Source organism: Melanostigma gelatinosum (genome assembly GCF_949748355.1).
Source record: "Melanostigma gelatinosum genome assembly, chromosome: 6".
Lineage (NCBI taxonomy): Eukaryota > Metazoa > Chordata > Actinopteri > Perciformes > Zoarcidae > Melanostigma > Melanostigma gelatinosum.
In genome coordinates, this window is record NC_136639.1 from 10,471,420 (window position 1) to 10,491,839 (window position 20,420).

Below are 20,420 nucleotides of genomic sequence, written 5' to 3' on the forward strand. Positions count from 1 at the left end.
ACTGTAGGTTATATTCTATTATTTTCTTATGTGTTCTTTTACTCTATAACATTATACTCTAACATGTCCTTCTATTCTATTACTCCCAATGCTATTTTATCATATTCTGTCACTCTCTATTCTATTGTAACTACTAACTGGGTTATATCGCTTTGCTTTCACTCTACTCTATTCTATTGTAATTACTAACTGCTTTATTCTACTCTATTTGGCTCCTCTGTTTCCATTGTGTTTTGTTCTATTCCAGTCTACTCTGTAACTCTTTACTGTTGTATATGCTGATCTTATTTGTTTATATTACGCTCTAATATGCTCTATTGTATTCAGTTTGTTCGTTACCACATTATTTTCTTTTTTAATCTATTATATTACCCTCTATTATAATCTACTGCAACTATGTTCTATCTGTTCTATCCAACTCCTCTTTTTCTATTATATTCTGCTCTGCTCTTTTCTACATGGACAATAATTGTGGTGATTTTTGTCTGCACCGAGACTTAAAAAGCACAGAACACATTTAGTGAAATGCAGCATGCTCGCTCCTACGTGCATTCTGAATGAGGCTGGTAGTGATATTTGCGTGTCACAGAAGCACCGCCTCCCTCCCATTGGACAATGTCTATGTGAGGGCGTGGCAAGGAAAGATGAGAGTTGCAAATCCATGCCCTTACTGGGGAGACATGGAGCGCTATGGACACAGTCTCTACACGAATCCAGTAGGAATCTCAACTAAAGACAAATTTCTTCAGTGAAGAAACAACCCATTTGAGAGACTTAGAGGAAAGAACGGCTGGCCCGGTTGAGGATGGAGTGTGCATTTGAAGCACAGAACCTGATCTCCATTTCTTTGAGGAAAATCCAAAGCTCCAGGACGCAAAGAGGAGGCATCAAGCTCCACAAGAACTTACTGGTAACGTACGTACTGAGAAACGCCAGGCAGTTTTACATGAGCAAAAACGTGTCGCAAACGCAAAGGACGCATCAATATGAGGATGTAGGGGCAGTCCGTGAAAGGCAAGACTATTTTGAATTGAGCGGGAGCCTAACGGAGTTGGCTGATGACTTCTACTGCAACTTTACTGGGGTTGAGTCGGAGACTTGGCACTGCGGAGCGCACCAGCCCAACGGCCAGCCTGCCGAAGTGGCGCACCAAGATGCATCTGCCTGCGCAATGCTTTCACCAAGTGACTCTGACCTCATGGTTTCGGAAGCCTGTTGGAGTTGTGCAGACAAATCCTCCTGGGAGTTACCTATCCCAAACCTACAAGCCAACCAAAAGACTGTCCTGGACTTGGACACGCATGTGGTGACTACTGTCACGAATGGATACTTCCACTCAGACTGTTGCGCGCAGTCTAAACAGCCGCAGGGCGCGCAGTGCTACACTAAAAAGCGAAAGATGGACACAAGTTATCATATTGTCGATCCAGAGTTTTATTTGCCAGACTTTGGGCCAGTGCCATGTAAAAGGATGAGAACTGAGGATGATTTCCATTCAGACTCGGACCAGTTGGACAACACAAACATCTCCAACCTGATCTCAGTGCTGGGTTCAGGTGGACTATCTGAGTTTGTGAGTTGGCAGCAGACGGACCTTGAACAAATATTCGCCGCCCAAACTATTTGTTTAAAACATACACTGTTAACAGGCAGTGGGTGGACCAGAGCAATTGAAGCATTTTGATTTGTATGATTGTTTTTCTTTGTATTGTTTTATTTTATTGCTTCTCAAATAAACCATGACACGACTGCAATCCCCTCTCTCCTCTGTTATTGAAAAAGGTTGATGAAATGTGATTTTAAAGAGCAATCATGTTCATATTGGAATACTTTTGGACAGTAACATTTCTCGTGCCAATGATATACTTTCTTCACATGGTATACATGAATTGTATCTTTCATTTAAACCTTATAGTCTGGTGATTCATTTGGGCTACTGGAGTCAGTCTTTGGTTTGTAGCCTATTTCCTGAAGAAATTAACTCTCAGTTTCTCTGGAAAGACGTTGGACGAGCTCCATCATGTGGCCAGAAAAGATCTGTGCAGCCTCCTGCACCATCTCAACGCAGAATATCATTCTGTAAATGTATTATTCATTTCAGAGCCTGATTTTATCAATCAATAAAACTTACATTATTTAAAAAAACATTGATGTATTGGCTTTAAATCGCGACTTCAACTCCTGATGAATGATGCATTTGATATGTGCACACAAGAGTGGGTTAATGATAGATACATTTAGGGTGACAGTGACCTTGTATTTTTTTCTGTTGCTATCATCTTACCAGTCGTGTGGGACGTCATACAGGTTATCTGTATTTCATGACAATGCATTGACTAAAACTAGAAGATACACATTAATAATTATTATGGATTACTGGAATCAATTCGGGATTTTTCTTCTCATAAAATAAATACAATGATGAAATAAGGCAGCTTGTCATAGCTGAAAGATTTTGTGTGCAATATTTGGAAACGGCAGCCACGCTTGTGCCTCACTCCACTTGGAGAAAAACAGGACTTTCAGTGGAGAGCTCGCAGTTATGTTGGCTCGGTGGGTCCGGGGAGGGGGCGGGTCTCCGAGAATACGCACCGAGCTTGTCCTTGAGACATGACTGCCCGAGGGTCTCCCTGCTATATTCCCGGGACAGCCAAATACTTTAACGCGTCTGTTTGACAAGATGTTGGGTGTTTTTGTCAAGGCCGCGGTGAGTCTATTGCTTTTTTTTCAGCCTAACGACATGTATTTTAAGTGCGTGTCAACAAACGCAGTAACGGTACGTTTAGCTTTACGGCATCAGACTGACTGACGGGGGTGGGGCGCTGTACGGGACAGCAACAAGGTGACAATATAAGTTAAATATAACTCGTGTTTCACTAGGGTTTACTGGCCTGGTACGACATTTATTGTGGAATAGTGTTGATTTAGAGCCTCATTTAGCAGCCCCGCATTTCAACGTTAGCGTTACGCATAACATTAGCTTAGCTTAAGGTTAGCTGATAGCACAACGTTACATCGACTTGTGGCGTATGCCGACATAGTTTTATTGGCAACAGATTCCTCTTCAGTATTGCCCCTCATTCTCTACACACAACAACAACACTGCAACACACGGGCGTCATGTCAATTTTATTTTGAAAGCGTCTACCGGAAGTTCTGTATTGTACGCCCGTAGACTTGGCGCAGATGAAAACGAAGCCCGTTAATGTGAATGAGTTATATCATTATTTCTGAATATTCCCACTGTTGCTTAATTTATAAACGCTCATTTATAAATGGATCATCTTATCATCAATATATCGGATAACTATTGGTCACCACCAGTGAGCACGAGGGCACAGATAGGCCTAGACAACTTGCTCTCATGTGTGTTGTGATGTAGCTACCATTTCAAAGGTTCAACTGTGCCACTCTTCTATTTATAACCTGGCAGAGCTGACACCACTCGGTCCAAATAACGAGTTTAGCTGTTTTGCAGTTGTTTTGGTGTCAGTTTTCACAGTTTAAATCACCTCACTGTGAAGTATGTGCCTTTTGAAAATAATTAGAAAAGTTGTTCACAACACTTAATCCTGTTCTTACTTGGAACCATCGAGTCATTTACGATTTGAGGCTTTGATTGCATGCACTTCATATTTTACAACATGTTGACACCTGGATTTGTGAGGCAGCATCAGTCAACGCTTTAGTCCAATTAATGTTAAGGTTCAACAAGAGAGATTGTCACCAAACTCTTTGATGATTATATCAAGGCAGCACGTCTACAGTATGGTCACATGGGCAGTTGAACTATTTGAACAAAGAGCAGTTCTGACCATTATGGATGAGGGGAGTTTGTGCTCATTAAGACCGTGTCTTCCAGCTGCGGCCCGGCCTGGTGAAGCCATGTCGCCTGGTCAGACCAGTAACACAGATCCCAGAGAGGTCCCTGGTGCACCAGGAGGGTTTGCCTAAGCTGCCCGTGCCGCCCTTGAAGCAGACATGTGAGCAGTACCTGGCTGCTCTGGAGCCCATCGTCAGCGAGGAGGAGCTGGAACACACCCGGCAGCTGGTGAAGGAGTTTCTCACGGGTGGTGTTGGGGAAAGGCTGCAGAAAGGCCTGGAGCGACGGGCACACAAGACAGACAACTGGGTAGATATCCGGGAGTATTTAGCTGAATCTTTTGGTGTATAAGACATCTATATGTCTGACGGCTGCAGTCTAAACAAGCAATGGAGAACTGTAAAGAAGCATTTTTTTATTCTGCTTTCTGACCACTGCTTATTTTAGTTGTCAGAATGGTGGATGCAGTCAGCCTATCTCGACTGCCGTATGCCGGTGGCGGTCTACACCAGCCCCGGGGTTGTCCTGCCTCGCATGCACTTCCACGATCGACAAGGACAGATGAGGTGAGAAACCAGGATCCACTGCAAAACCACAGTAACTAAGCTGTTTGCCTTAAAACAAATCAAAGGGTCTTATTCTATGCACACAGTTGTTTCCAAAAAAATGATTTCCATTGTGTTGAAGTGCAGTGTAAACAGGCTCGTATGAAACTGGAGTTTCAAGCCGACCTTTGCGCAGGATTCCCTCCACATGCTGGCTATTTAAAGCCCTTTAGCCGCTCATAGCATTGCTCAGCTGTTTTTGTCTACCGTGACCTATGGGATATGCCATGGACACAGTGGCCCCGAAGAGAAATACTCCAGTGAAGCCAATGGCTGAGTTTAGGACGAGCCAGGTACAGTAGGCCCACAATTTGTCAGCCAGTGACACTAGTCGGTCATATGGAATGACATGTACTTGTAAATGTCTCCATTCAGAGCTAACTGCTGATAATTGATGTTCACAATCAACATACGTTTGTCAGTAACACAATGACGTCTTCTGCGCAGGTTTGCTGCCAAGCTGATTGCAGGAGTTTTGGAGTTTAAAAAAATGATTGACACGTGAGTTTGCCTGAAACGAATGCAAATATCAGACTGCTGATCAGAGAGCTCCTTATCACCACTTCAGATGTATAATGTGAGCTGCTGTGTCGTAGTGACACCCTGCCTATAGAGTACCTGAGTGGGAAGCCGCTGTGTATGGACCAGTATTACCAGATCCTGTCCTCCTGTCGTATCCCTGGTCCAAAGAGAGACACTGTTGTCAATCACAGCATCGGGAAAACACCTCTCACTCATATCGCTGTGGTCCACAACTTCCAGGTACTCTAGATTGCTCTGTTGTTCTTCTCCTTCTTGCAACTCATTTTGGAATATAATCATCACTGGTCCAGTGGCTAAAGAAACACTGGATCTATGGCGGAATTAACCTGACCTGGTCTCCCCCCCCCCCCCCCCCCCAGTTCTTTGTCCTGGATGTGTACCACAGCGATGGCACCCCGCTGACCGTAGACCAGATTTACATGCAGTTGGAGAAGATCTGGAACTCCTCTTTGCAGACTAACAAGGAGCCTATTGGCATCCTCACATCACAGCACCGCAACACCTGGGGAAAAGCCTATAACAATCTGATTAAGGGTGAGCAGAGAAACCAAAACTTCAAGAGCCTGTGAAACGCTGTGTATCGATAGATTTGTATTTTTTATTGAGAATAAATCAAGTCTTTGAGAGTATTTGAGAGAAAATGTGTTACGGAAAATGTTTATCTCCTCAGATAAAACAAATAAGGAGTCGGTCCGTGCCATCCAGAAAAGCATCTTCACGGTTTGTCTGGACGCTCCGATGCCGCGGGTGTCAGACGAGCTGTATCGGAGCCGCGTGGCTGCCCAGATGCTGCATGGAGGCGGAGCTCGCTGGAACAGCGGCAACCGCTGGTTTGACAAGACATTACAGGCGAGTGTGAGACAAATGACTTGACATTCAAAATGATCAGCTGCACTGTGGTAATGGGTGAGAATTTGAATGTTGCTTGCCAATCCTCCTCAGTTCATTGTTGGTGAAGACGGCACAAGTGGACTCGTGTACGAACACTCACCCGCTGAGGGTCCACCCATTGTGTTCCTCATCGATTTCGTTGTCCGATACATGTAAGTTTCCTTCAATTCTTAGATGAGAGTCAGACGTTTTTTGAATGAACTCAAACGGACAAAATGTTTCATATGTTCTCAACAGGTCGAGGAGTGAAATAGTTCGCACTCCCATGGTTCCCCTGCCCATGCCTCTGAAACTACGTTTCAACATCACACCTGAGGTCAAGAGAGACATTGAGAACGCCAAACAAAATATGAACATGTATGTAAAGTGCAGTTATATGATTGTTATTGTTATTGTCTCATCTTTGATGTCAGTCATTTAGTTTCACTCACTTTTATCTTTGTTTCATCAGAATGGTTCATGACTTGGATGTGAAGGTGCTCATGTTTTCTCATTTTGGAAGAAAACTGCCACAAAAACACAAGCTGAGTCCAGATGCCTTTGTGCAAATGGCTCTTCAACTGGCCTACTTCAGGTAAGAAATCCCTTTTCAAATGCTGGTCATGAACATTAAAGGGACACATCACGAAACAAACACACTTTTTCAGTGCTTGTGCACACACATTTGGATATCTGGTGTGCCTTCCGACCCACAAACTGTGAAATAGGACAACGCAGTCAGTTGTTTGTGGGCTGCCTAGATCAGAAAACATGTGATTCAACAAGCCATTCAGAACTGGCTTCCCATCCTATCGTACTTGCAGGCTCATTAGAACATACAGACTCACACACACACACACACACACTCATAGAGTATCTCCACCCTCGGCTTGAGAAATAACTTCGCAAAGGTGCGCCATATTTTTCTCGCAAGCCAATCAGAACAGACTGGGTTTATCAGGGGGGTTCAATAAGACAGGTGCTAAAATCAGACAGAGGGTGATATACAGGTATATTCAGGCATATAATCATGTTTTAGTAGAAACTCCAAAATACGGGTATGAACCTGAAAATGAGCATGATATGTCCCCTTTTATGTATTACATCAAATATTCTGTCCTGTTTTTGAATCCCAGGATGTATGATATTTGCTGCTCCACCTATGAGAGCGCATCGCTACGGATGTTTAAATATGGGCGAACAGATGCAATTCGTGCAACTACTACAGACTCGTTTAAATTTGTCCAGGCACTGCAAGACCCGGCCAAACAGGTACAGTCGAACCACCAGAATTCTCAATAAATGTATTGAATATGAAGCCGTCTGACTGAACAGAACATCCTGTCAACAGAACACAGAGAGGCTGGCGCTGCTGCAGGCGGCCGCTCGGACACATAAGGACAACATGTACAAAGTGAGAACTGGAGTTTATCAACATATAAAAAAAATCTTAGTTTTTCAATTCATCATCTGATTAATGACAGCGCTACACATTCAACTCTATTTCAGGCAATTCACGGACAAGCCATCGACAGACACCTCCTCGGGCTGAAGATGCTGAGTATTGCCGAGCTGACCTCCATGCCTGAGATATTCATGGATACCTCGTTTGCCGTGGCTCAGCATTATAATCTCTCCACCAGCCAGGTACATCTGTACCTAAGAAAACCAACAGTCTATTATTACCGAGCAAATGATTGTTTGTCGTCGTGTTTGTTTGCTTGCCCTCATCTTTCCCGTCTCCGTGTCCAGGTTGGCTCCAAGACAGACTGTGTGATGTGCTTCGGTCCAATGGTGCCAGATGGCTATGGAGTGTGTTACAATCCCATGGATGAGCACATCAACATCGCCATCACGGCCTTCAACAGCTGTGACGAGACGAACGCGGCCAAGTTTGCCCAGGCTGTAGAGGATGCTCTGTTGGACATGAGAGCTCTCCTGGAAGACACAGCTACAGCCGAGCAGTGATCCCACACCGGGGCCTGGCGTGGTGCGTTTGTGCTGGCGGGCTGTGCGGGAGCTGGAACTGAATGTACTGAATGTGCTGGAGCTGAGGGGGGGGGACCTGTTATCGAAAGGGTTGTGGGAAGTGCGATGCGTGACTGCCTTTGTGATGTGAAGTCATTCTTCAAAATGGAAATTCTACATTTGAATACATTGTGTTTTACCTCATTTTGAATTAAGATAATTGGTTGATTGTAATGGTAGAATATTTATACTTTACAAGTCTCTAGTGCAGTCTTTAAAATAACACTGTCCTCGCTTGACTTTGGTTTAGTTTGTTTATTAGTTATTTCGGGTCAAAATAATTACCACAAATGAAAACAAAACAAGAGAATGTGTTTTTTTTTTTAAGTCTTTCCACGAACACAATAGAAGTTAATATTTGTTGATAGAATATGTGAGGATTGTAAACGAAAGAAATGCTGAATGTAAATTCCGAAAGTCCTCATACAATAATAGTTAATATTTATTATCAAAGACGAATAAAGGAATATTCGGCTCTGAAGCTCCCTTTGGAATGCAGGTATTCTCCATGAAATTCAATCTCAGCCATATTGCCAGAGGAGTGCCACTGAAACAGCTGTCGGCCTTTAAACACGTTGGTCGCTAAGACGTCCATGTCCCGGATCTGAGCAAGTAACACAAGGCAGTCGTTATTATACTGTAACATACAAACAATTGTGAAACAATAGCAAACAAAACATGTCCGCACCATCATGTATGTAGACTGGGAGTTGGTGGCGTTGAACACTGCTCCGATGTGTAGCGCTTGGATTCTGATCTTCACTGAGGGAGGGGCGTTGATGAGCACTCGACAGCTGTGGTTGGTGTTGGACGTTGTTGGATTCTCAAAGACACCGGTTGGCGAAAACAGCTGAATGTCACAATCTGTGGGGCAAAAGCCAGAATACATTTCATCTCAACAAAATATTATGAACACCTGTCAAGTCCAATGCAATGGCCAGGCTGTGAGTCGTCCATTTGAGAAGCACAAAGATGTGAGTTTTAGTTGAGACTGTGTCAGGTGCTGGTTCAAGTCATTCTTCAGGCAGTTAAAAGTGCTAAAAGGTTAACACTTCAAAATCCATAGGGGAGGTGAGAGGACACAATAGAAGCACAATACAACACAAACCTTTGCCGCTGTATTATATTGTTATTACGATATTTTCAGCTTCACTGTACTTATTGCAGGGCTTTTGTATTGGATTGCATTAGACTGTGCAAGTGTTCACCATATTGCGTACTCTCTCTAGTTCTAGTTTTCAACCTTTGTGTTGCAACATTGGGCTCAATTGACTTGTAGCTGCAACTATTCCAAAAAGCAAGTAACGCCTCCTTTTAAAATAACGGAAAAGGAAAAGGAATCGTGCTGAACACACAAGCACTCTTACCCTGATGGTGGCTCTTCTTTGTGTTTTTCTGTGAATTGTAGGTAAACACAACCCCGTTCCCGGGGGTCAGCAGTTTTTGACGCACCAGCAGGATGTTGGTTCTGGTTGTCAGTTCGCTACCCGCTACCCGCTCGCACTTCTTCACAAGTACCAGTCGGTCAAAAAATGCAACAGATTCCTCTGTAAAAAAAAAAGACATTCACAGAGTGACAGTCGTTTATTTAGCTGCAATAGTCACGACATAGGACATATCATCCTTTTATCGAGTCGATAAAACTTACTTTTTCTGCAGTTCAAAGAGCCAGATTCCACTTTAATGTGAATGACCTCATCAAGGGGTCGACCTATGGATACTGTGCAGCGGCCGGTCACGTCTTTCAAATCCACCGTGCCGGATTCCTCCAGGAGTAGCTGTCCACATGCACCTGGTCAAAAGCAGACACTGTAATGATACTCCTGCAGCTGCCTGCAGCGCTCACTGAGAACAGGTAGATTATGTGTACTCACTGGGTTTAGGTGCTGGGATTGTTGCTGTGGAACGTGGAACGGGGATTGGCTCTGTTGGACTTGGTGAAAGACGGTCCAATGGGTGCTGTGGCGTAACTTTAGTGGTGACATCTGAGGTGGGCAGAACGCAGCCGCCCAAATAGCAGCCCTGGATGGTTATGGGTTTAGGCATGTGCATACAAAACGGAGGGCTGAGGGGCTCCGCCGTAGAGGGGCCCATGCAGGGCACGGCTCTGGACTGGATCCCGTATCCACATGGTACTGAACACTGGATTGGCAAGATATCACAAAAAAAACCTGATTCACATGAACATGACTGGGAACAAGAAGAGGAGTTCTGTGTCCTGGGAAAGAAATTGCTCTTAAAGGGCCATACCACTGTGTTTGCTAGTACATTTCTATAATAGGCAGCTATTCATATTCTGCATTTTCAATGCACAGATTTTAAGATTTGGATGTTTTTTCCCCGACAATTCCATTCAATTGGTTATTAGTTATTTCCATACAATATGAAAATCATTTGGTGTTGCAATATTATTTCATGGTCATGCAGTTTAAGTGCAGACTGATTTGAAAAGTCTTGCACGGTCTTTTAAAATAGATTATTATTTCTGCTTGAAAAATAATTTAGATAATTAATAGATCAAAAATAAAAAATGAATCGGTCAAAAAGTCCCATTCATGTTATGTCAATTGACTTGATGGCTGATCAACTGATTGTTTCATCTTGAGTCTAATCTCGTCTTCACAGTCCAGTCCATGTACCTGGCTCCATGGTTTCACCTCCCATCTGAAGGTGCAGATCTGCACCAGGCAGGGCACTGTGGTGGCTGGTTTCACAGCTGCATGACAGCTTTCCTCCGGCACCACACTCTCCTTGCCGTGAACAAATTGGACACAAGACACAGTCCTCTGAGCTACGCCCAAATCACAGGACGCCGAGCAGGGCGACGCGCTGAATACCTTCCACCTGGATGAATGGCAGTATTTAAAATAATTTTGCCTTTGCAAAAAAAAGATACATATTTAGACGATGTGTGTTTGTGTGTGATTCACCTTGCTGGGCAGCTGTGGTCGTTACATGAAACCACTGCTGTGGGTTTGAGAAACACACTGCACTCTGAATCCTCCACCACCTCCTCCTCCTCCCCTTCTGTTTCTACAGCACAGTACAGCACCCTGTTGGCCACCCCTCCTCCACACGTTACACTGCAGACTCCTTGCTTAGACCGCCACCTGGTTGTTACAAAAGACATTTTGCTGCTGTCCCTATTTTAAACATCATTTCTTTCTCTAACATGGATACACAGCAGACTACATACTGAAGACACACATGAGATTCACTTCATTATATGATACATAAATACTGCATGTGGATGTCAAGTATAGTGTCTCACCTGGGGGGGCAGGGAAATGTGTTGCAGGTCTCAGACTGAGGAGGAGGTTTGGTAGAAGCATCGCAGTGGATGTCCGTCACCCTGAGTCTGGTCTGGTGGTCCACACAGGAGAACCAGACCCGCAGGGTTCCTACACAAGCATCAAGCTTTGGTTGACCTTATCTGATGAGGCTGTTTCTGAGTGACGGTGAGCACAGGTTTCACTTACCGTTATGACAGGTCTTTGAGCACTGGCTGATAACAGGACTCCAGACATACACAGGAGCCTGTTTAGAGCGTGGCGACACACCAGACTTTAGTACGAGTTGTTCCTGGTCAAGAAAGACAATGTTTAGACACCCTTCACCTTTTGAAATAAGAGAGAGATTTTAGTCATGTTCTACTTTACCTCTCCCTTAGATTGCCATCCAATGGGACACACATCTACCACACAGGGCACAGAATCAGTCGGTTTAATCTGCAAAGAACAAACACTTTGATCCACTTCAACATCTTGACCATCTTCTGGCCGGACACATGACACGTTGCGTTTTGCTTCTCCTGGCCCGCACAGTGCTGAGCACTCCCCTGGCTCTGACACTCGCCATCTGCAAACACACATCAATGGATTTCTCTTTTTAAAAAAGCAAACACCGGAAAGCCTTCATATGACGTTATTTGACCCATGAACATAATGATCAACAGTACAGTGTAGACTTCATACCTAGCAGGACAGTGTTGCAGGTTACATTTTTCAACAGTATCTGGAGCCGTATCAGGTGGGCATTCAGAGTCTGAAACCTTTACCACATTGGCTCCATGTATCTGAACACATCTTACGGGACGCACTCTCTCTCCTCCACCACAGGAGGCACTACAAGACCCAAACGTCCCCGTGTCCCAGCTGTAAAACAGTCAATTATTAATGTTCAACCATTTGTGCTGAGCACAGAAGGACATAAAACATTGTTGAGTATGAACCAAACCTGGGGGGACAGCGGGGCAGCTGACAGGTTGTGCGGAGCGGTACGGGTGGAGGAGGTGTTTCACAATTGTGTTCCTCCAAATGGTTGTTGGTGTCTTCATCTACACAGACATACACATGCTTCTGTACACCTGTTAAGAAAGTTAATATGTGTAGAAAGAAGGAATTGCTTCATGAACACCTTCAATGAAGTTTGCAAGATTAAGGGGGATTTTTTAACCTACAATGTTTCATATTATTGCATCCGTTGTATTGTATGTGACCATTTAGTTAATCAGTTCAGTTGACATTTTCTGGTATTTGCTTCTGAAAACATGTGCGATCAGAACAATGACAAATGAATTTGGCATATTCACCACTGCCTGTCCGTATAATAGACAGACACTGTAAGTGTGGGATAAAAGCTGGCTCGAAAAGGTCAATTCTGCTGCACATTATCATACGAATGCCTCGTCTCATTTGTAAAAACCCATCGGCTCCTAAAACAAGAGAGCGAAGACTATCATGTGCAATCAGCCTGTGAATTCATAATGACATCTATCATCGAATACATTGTTATGCCGGTTTTCTTTTGGTGCTTTTCAATCGGACTCGTGATTAACTGTTCGTTACCTGATCCACAGGAGACAGAGCAGGGTGTTGTGAAGACAGCCCACTTCCCGTTAGGTGAGATGTCTGTCAAATCCCTGTTTCTGATAGGTACATAGAAATGGTAGCTAATGTTTGGATTAGTCTTCTCTCCGTATTCTTTTCCATATTTGCGATAGACCTTTAAAGAAAAACACTCAGATGTTGAACACAAAGTTTTTTCCCCCATTTTAGTCCTGCAAGTGTTTCTTTCTTAACGTTGTTGAATGTTTTCCTCTCCTGACCTGTACTCTTATTTCGTCTGACAGCGGTCCTGGCAACAGCAGCTCTTCCATCTCGGGCAAAAGGTCAGGGGTCAGGTGGAGGTGGTACTCTAGGCGGTTATCATCCAGCGGGGAAGGGTGCGTCGTAGTCAGTGCCATGCTGCCCATCCCGGAAACAATGTACCGATCCCCAACCATTACAGCTGGAGACATAAACGGCAAAAACAATTCCCAGTTTTAGTACCTGTTAATCCTGGTGTAGAAATCTCATGTAAAGGGATGAGGCTCACCCATGTGAGTGAAGAGAGGTGCCCGGTTGACAATATGAACCTGCGTGGCATTCACTGGCAGAGACAGGAAAGTGGTATACTCTGAATAAGAAAGAAATAAGAAAAAATGTCTTACTTAAATGAGATTACCAAATTAGTTCTCTATTCATTGAATGTGTTCATTAGCTGGACACTGTTGTTTGTTACCTCTGGCCTGACCGCCCGTGTAGGAGTCAGAGGTCAGAGTGCAGGATGATGCATCTCCACCACACACCCCGCACACATCCCTCACTTTCCCAGATTGCAGCATACCATCACAGCCAAACAGCTGGTCAGAGACAAACAGTGCATTTAAAAAGCTGTTAGATTGACTGCGAAAAAAATAAAGTGTGAAGGAGTAAGATTGCATCTGCTTTGTCATCTACTCAGTATTTTTTTACCTGGCATTTCCCTCTTAAGCAAGCAGCTGTGGATCCAAAGTGAGGCGGGCTGTCTGACTCACAGCGAGTCCCATCAACAAACTGAGAGCCGCGGCTCACTATGAAGTTTTCTCCTCTTGACTGGCACACATATCTGCACTGCTCATCCCCTGGTTATGTTGAGAAGAGTTCACATTAAAACAAATGTTTAGTTTTGTTTCTTGACATGGGGAAAAATAAATATTCAGGCCCACCTTGTGCAAAACCTACAGCAGGGATCCAGGTGTAGAAAGTGGCAGTGTTTGGTAACAGGTAGAGGGGGTGGAGGTCTGTTTGGGAACACTGCTCTGCCATGAAATCCAGCTGAGTGTGCTCACATGGCTGCAACAACATGTGTGGTATGACAAAGAAAAGCATGTTTTCTTCCTTGATAATGATGTCTGTTTGCCTTTTCAACCCTCAAACCACTATAGAGGTATTCGTGTCAATATCACTTTGAGCCCAGCTCAATTACTTTGCCTCTAATTCTCCAAGTTGTCTCATCAGTACTTGTGTTTTTTGGAGGCTTGTTATGGGGGCACAGGCTGCAAACTGCTAACAAAAGATCAACAAACAGTGGGACGATTTTGGGTACAGTGATCCACTGAGTAAATAGTGTTGACCTACTGTATGGAGGCCCAATGTAAATAGTCAGAAACTCAGTACGTACTTGCTGGTGACAAAGTTCAGCCTCAATATCCGATTCCTCACAATCATTCCCTCCAAAAGCAGGTCTGAAAAATGAGACATGATACAATAAGCTGTTCACTTTCAAACATCAACATCACATAAAGTACACGGGATGGTCAGCTCCGGCTATGACTGATGCTTGCATCACATTTGTTACCTTGGGTTATTGCATTTCCGTGTGCGGTGAGTGACTCCCCCTCCACATGTCCGTGAGCAAGGGGAGAACTCAGACCAGCTGGACCAGGAGCCATGAACCACCACAGAAGAGCTGAGCTCATCTAAGGAAACGCAACGCCCCTTCAGACACCACTGGAGGAGAGGAATGCACCTCATGAACAAGCATGCATGGGCCTACTCTTTGGTTCAATGGGAGAAGGGTTGCACCGAAATGACTCACTAATAACAGAGCAGTACCTGATAAGGTGCACACTCTGTCCCGTCCAGCAGTGGGACGAGGAGACGTTTGCAGGAGCTGTTATCATCAGGGTTAATGTGACAGGACAGGACACGACAGGCTGGCTGATGGAAAAGAAGACCAAAAAGGACTAACAATTGGGTGGTGGTGTGTTTATTTTTGATGTGAAATGCCACCTGGTGACATCAAGCTGCTATTACAGGTGACTAACCAGGTCAGGATTGGTGAAAGAGCAGGCTCTTGCAGTGCTACCAAAGGCTATACGGCACTGGTCATCAACTCCGTAGTATAGACCAGGCTTCCAGTCTTGTAGGGAGCCTTCCAGTGCAGGCAGGTCCTTTACACACTCAGCTTTACCTTCACTGGGAACATGAGTACAAGTGACATCTCATTATCATGTCCAGACTGTGGCAGATTTGTGTCTAATAATCTTATAAACGAGTCCCAGGTCTGCATGGTGAATGAGAGGCACTTCCCAGCACAGCTGCTCTGAACTGGTTGACCCACCTGAAGAATGTGAGCAGCTGCTGTCTGCTGCAGGGAGACCAGGTCAGATCCACACTGTTGTAGCCGCCATCGGAGGCCATCATGAACCCACTCCTGCCGCAGGTGTTTCCGACTCCGTCATGGTTGATTCCAAAACTGGGTAAAAGAAAATTGACATCTTCAATTAGAACACACCTATATTATCGAGTATGCTAATTATAAGGAAAATAGGAATGTCCTCGAAGGAAAAACTTTAAAAACAAAAGTAACATGAATTCATTATATATCTATTGTTGGAGATATATGTGTAATTGTATGTTTGCCTGTCATCAAATATTACATCGTTGCATGTTTATCTAACTTGATGTGAACCGACTTAAAGACTAATCAAGTTCAAGGCAGCAATTATGTTGAATTAATTAATTGAAAGTGTACCAATTGAATACTGTCTCTTCTTTTACAGACCTTCAAAATAAAGTGTTACCTAATAAGATGTAATAGCTGTGATGTAAACTTAAAACCTATATTGTAGATATTGCAGATTCCCTGATGATCATGTGTGTGACTCTGCTTTACCTGTGGCCAATCTCATGAGTGATGGTGATCCCCAGGTCAAAGCCCGTGTCCTCTGTGATCACACAGCTCCATTCACTGGAGCAAGCCCCACCCAGCTGCGCTACACCCCTGACCTGATTGTTCCCATCGGGCAACACCAGGTCGTACCTGTTAGTGATGGTTAGACATAAAACATGGCTTCGTAAAATATCAAGAGCACATCTTCTCTCAATACAGCCAGCTACATGCAACACACCGTGTAATGTACAACAGAAGATCAGCGTGTAGTGGGTCTGTATCGTTTGAGGGGTTTATCCTTCGGCCCCAGTCACACACACTTCTGAGAGAGGAGGTGATGTTGGGAGACATTTGGATCTCTGGCTGGAAGAGTGACCACAATAACAAAAGAAAGGTGGTGATAATAAAACATAAAGACGCTGAATTTATGCTCATTTTTACCATTGCTCGCACTTAAAGTCAGCCTGGATAACATGAAAGGTACACATCATGTAGCTACTACTTGATTCATTGAGCTTATAACAGGGAGCCAGCTACCTCTGGCTCTGACAGGATGATCATGCGGACCAGGTGCACCCTCATATTGGCACCGAGGGCCATGTCTCTCAACAGCTCTGAGGCCTGGGTGGAAATTGGAAAAAAAGTCAGATGAATACACAGTCTTTCAGCAGGATGCTCAGAGGGTAATGGGACTATAGTATAGCAGTGCACTTTAAACGTCTGGCTATGTAAACATTTCAACACCTGAACTGATATTTCTCCTCATCATTCATTCATTGATCTATATTCAGCCTAACAGTGGTATAAATTATGTAGGTTTAGGTTTGTTCTACTCAGGGGTGGAAGTAACAAATTACATGTACTCTCTTAACAAATTCGTTTTTTTTGTGTGTGTGTGTGTGTGTGTGTGTGTGTGTGTACTTTTTCAAGTATAGTCATTTTGTAGCCGAAATACATTATTTGATTTGATAGATATAAATATTTGTTTGCCCTTTCAAATATGTAAGGCAGTAACATAAACGTAGTACATTTTACAATTAATTTCCCCTTTTTGCATAAATACATTTTACTTGAGTTAAACATTCGGGACTCTTTCCTGCTGTGCACATTTCCCCATACATGTATTTAAGGCATAGAAACGGCTATCGGTAGAAAGCAACGGCTGTTGTGCTCAGTCGTACAATGTTGAGGTTGGTGAGGATGTATCGTTCTGTGTCCTGCTTGTGGACCTGCTGGACCTCAGGCCCGACCACTACCAGCAGTTCCAGATGTGTGATATCAGGCATCTGAGCCCAGCGACGCAGCCGCCCATTCACTGTCAGCAAGGAGAAGGAGACACGGTATGGACAAACACCAGTAATTACAGTATCACAGAGAGAACACAGTCATTGCATTATGCGTTGCATTATTTTACATTTCAGCCATAGAGAGACATACCTGAGGCATCAGAAGATGAAACTATGTCTCTTTGACTGGGGGAGTGATGAAAATGCTTCAAGAGGACACAAACGTTCGTTTTTAGGTTATTTTTAAGCACCACTTGTAGGTTCTTTAGAAACTACATCTTCAAACCCGTGTAACCAAATTTAGATCCGTCTGCCCAAACACTGGATGAAAACACAAAAGTAGTTCAGAGCTTTTGTTTTTTAGTGACTGTAAATCCAGTTATGACAGCTGGTCGTGGGTTTTCACAGGATGATAAACAGTTTAAAGTTGAAGAGTTCAATGTACCGCCGTGCTCCTGTTCACCCACAGCTTTCCACCTACCTCGTCCAATGGAGAACTCATTAGAGCGGCTAAGCCAGGCCACAGTGACAGCAGACAGAGCACGCTCGTAAAAAACATGTTTCCTGTCTTCCTGTGCGTCTACCTGCTCTGCTTTAACAGCAGGACAATATGTGAGCCTCCTCTTCAGCAGGACAGGGTATGATGAGTGACACGTGTTTATGTCAACATTAGGGACAAAGTTGATAGGTGGCATACGTCACTTGCTACTTTTTACCCCCTTTGGGGCCAAGAGGACAGATCTCATTGGTTGGGTTTTTCCTTTTTTTGTACTATGACTAATGTGTATATTCTTGCATTTCGTAACTGAACAATGAAAAGTATTACAATCCGTCAGACTTTTTGTTGTTTAAAACATTTTGATGATAAGAGATCGTCTTTAAAAATCCACTTTTGGATACAAACCCTATTTATATTTAGTCCTTTCACAGCTGCAATCACTGCTGAACTAATCTCAATTACGGTATCATAAATCATGTTGTGTGCTGTTTCTTGTCTTAGCCATTAGAGGGCAGACATGATCCTGTGGTTGGACTGTATAAGAAATTGGGAGGGAACAGAAGCACATCCTCCACAAGAGTGTAACTATCATCCCTTATGTCCATGGCAGACACAAAACCTTGTCTAAAGCTCATTTATTTATTTCGAAGGCATAAGATTCATCGTGGAAACAATTAAACAAAAACAATAAAGCTTAAACTGACCAGCTTTATCCTTTGGGTCATGGTGGAAATACTTTCTCTGTATTCCTTAATCTGGGCCAGATGATGGTCTAGTCCCTCTAGATTAAACGATTAGTAGAGATTTCATTTTAATAACTTGTTGACAGGGAAGTTATTTTTAATATATCATTATACTTTACTTCTTTATTTGCTTTTGATGATACAAATACTGTAAAAATGGGCCCTACAGCTTGAAACATTTCCCCCCTGCTATGATTATGAATGCTCATAAATAACCAGAATATTTCCACCTTTAAGGAAAACAAATTCCAATGTTGTTTCACCACACTCTCCATGTCCTCTCCATCACCCGAGCAGGGAGTAGTTTATCTCCACAAAGATAGGATTCAAGCCCCATCTGCCGTTAGTCTGCCAGAGATCTGCCTGTTGTCCGTCTGAACTAACAGCTGGGTGTCACAGGCATTACACCAGCATCGCTGCTCCACTAAAACCTCAATGTCCTGCTGGATTTATCGAGCACAACAGACTGTGATAAGTGTTGTTGGATCCTCATTACCCGTGTCTGTTGAGAGGAGGGTAGGGATTGTATATTTATGGTCCTAAATTATACATATCTAGCCATATGGGATACTCAAGTGGGTACAGATGACGCCTCGGGAAAGTGTTGTTTGGTTGTGGTTATTGAAGAAGGAGGAAGTTGCCGATGGAATAAATTGAAAACCTTTGATCTCAGTTACTCTGTTACGGCCACATTTTTGTCGTCTTTTCTATTTTTAATATACTTACATTGTTGTTAATCTATAATTTAAATTCTTTAAAACCTTCAAGTTGTATGCTACTTTGTATAACCTTTTGTACAGACTACATTTTTTATTGTGAAGCCTTTTGTCTCAGTGTTTCATTTTGAGATGCATTTAAGTAGAGAGGCACATAAAAGGATTCTTGTTCATCTGCTGCCCTCCGTCGTCCCTCCATCTGTCACACTGTTGTGAATGATTCATGTGGGCAAAAACTATAAATGTTCACCTGCCTCTTCATGACAGCTCATCACTTAAACTTTCTTTGTTCAGATAATGTATGGGGGACAAGCATCCTGCTAGAATGTTACTGGTTTGAAAGAAAAGTATAAAAAAAATGTTAATTTCAGTAGCTGGCATAGAAATCTTGCTTTCTAAGCACAGAGTGACAGACTGCTTCTTCTTATCTTGCAACATATCAATTGTCTTGGTTAAATCTAGCACGCCTTTCATGTGTGACTCATTGAAGCTGCATTTCTGTTAGGTATGTGGCTATTTATAAAACTGCTGGAGTGATGGATCAGGTGTTGAATAGAAGTTGCAGCCATTACATAAAAATATCACCACCAAATGGTCAAAACATCCGTTTTTCAAATGTATGGATGTTCCCCTCGTTATCTTGCTTTGTTTATGTATGAATGTCTGTCTTCAGGTTGTATAAGAAAACCAGTAAACTCAAGAATACTTCCTCCTGCTGATGGAGATGTTACTACCTTCTTGTGTGTTTGCTGCTGATGAAGACAAATATTGTGTTGGTGGTATATTGTCAACCCTCAGGTGTTGACTTTCCATCCTGTAATGCAAAACTCAGTGCAAAATATACAGATATTTTCCAGGAAGTGGTTTCCTCCCAGTAGTCCCCCAGCTGTTTTAGCACATGTCAGCATATCATGGTGATGCAAATGATTGCATTTACCTCATTTTGTTCTGGCCTCTTTCTCCTGTGCTCAGCCTTGTTCTCTCTAATCATAACTGCAGTTGACTGTAATAAGGGACTGCAGGGAAGGGCACTGGATACCAAGATGGCTAAGCCACACAGCCCACATTGGATCCAGACCTCCCATGACTGGGCAGACCGTTGGGCTGTAAAATGATCGTGTAGCAGTTATTAGTGGACAAATGCTATTACTGAACATCTGTCGGCATGCAGCTGATGGGACCAGAATTTTAATATGCTGCACATGAAAAGGTCTGATTGCAAAGTTTGGACTCGAGCACAAGTAACATGAGTACGCGTGAGTAACCAATGAGACTCGAGGGAAAATGACTTGTCCTTGCGTTCCTCGTGTAGCCTAATGAGCAATCAATA

General features: G+C 43.4%; 3 protein-coding genes across 3 annotated transcripts; 2 read left to right on the top strand and 1 right to left on the bottom strand.

The window, feature by feature from the left end:
• The first annotated feature begins 561 nt into the window (after positions 1–561).
• LOC306778393 (immediate early response gene 5-like protein) lies at positions 562–1,754 on the top strand. Its single transcript, XM_079269882.1, has one exon. The coding sequence runs from the start codon at positions 806–808 to the stop codon at positions 1,682–1,684; it is 879 nt and encodes a 292-aa protein (XP_079126008.1). The 5' UTR covers positions 562–805; the 3' UTR covers positions 1,685–1,754.
• An 815-nt stretch (positions 1,755–2,569) lies between these two features.
• LOC306778411 (carnitine O-acetyltransferase-like) lies at positions 2,570–8,350 on the top strand. The gene is made up of 14 exons (XM_079269901.1): positions 2,570–2,707; positions 3,863–4,132; positions 4,271–4,389; positions 4,876–4,929; positions 5,025–5,190; positions 5,331–5,505; positions 5,642–5,820; positions 5,914–6,014; positions 6,100–6,219; positions 6,314–6,436; positions 6,978–7,113; positions 7,193–7,255; positions 7,351–7,488; positions 7,594–8,350. Exons 1-14 carry the CDS (start codon positions 2,681–2,683, stop codon positions 7,807–7,809), a joined length of 1,887 nt encoding a protein of 628 aa, XP_079126027.1. The 5' UTR covers positions 2,570–2,680; the 3' UTR covers positions 7,810–8,350.
• Positions 8,318–17,691, bottom strand: adamts13 (ADAM metallopeptidase with thrombospondin type 1 motif, 13; the record flags this gene model as incomplete). Its single annotated transcript, XM_079269900.1, has 29 exons — positions 8,318–8,473; positions 8,558–8,733; positions 9,237–9,416; positions 9,518–9,661; positions 9,744–10,011; positions 10,509–10,713; positions 10,800–10,979; positions 11,141–11,270; positions 11,349–11,451; positions 11,529–11,727; positions 11,844–12,023; positions 12,106–12,235; positions 12,717–12,873; positions 12,977–13,158; positions 13,246–13,326; positions 13,432–13,552; positions 13,665–13,813; positions 13,898–14,024; positions 14,353–14,416; positions 14,530–14,681; positions 14,787–14,891; positions 14,999–15,149; positions 15,295–15,429; positions 15,850–15,996; positions 16,085–16,209; positions 16,384–16,467; positions 17,028–17,161; positions 17,284–17,338; positions 17,614–17,691. The coding sequence occupies 29 exons, from the start codon at positions 17,689–17,691 to the stop codon at positions 8,318–8,320; spliced, it is 4,098 nt and encodes a 1,365-aa protein (XP_079126026.1).
• Between the last annotated feature and the right edge of the window lie 2,729 nt (positions 17,692–20,420).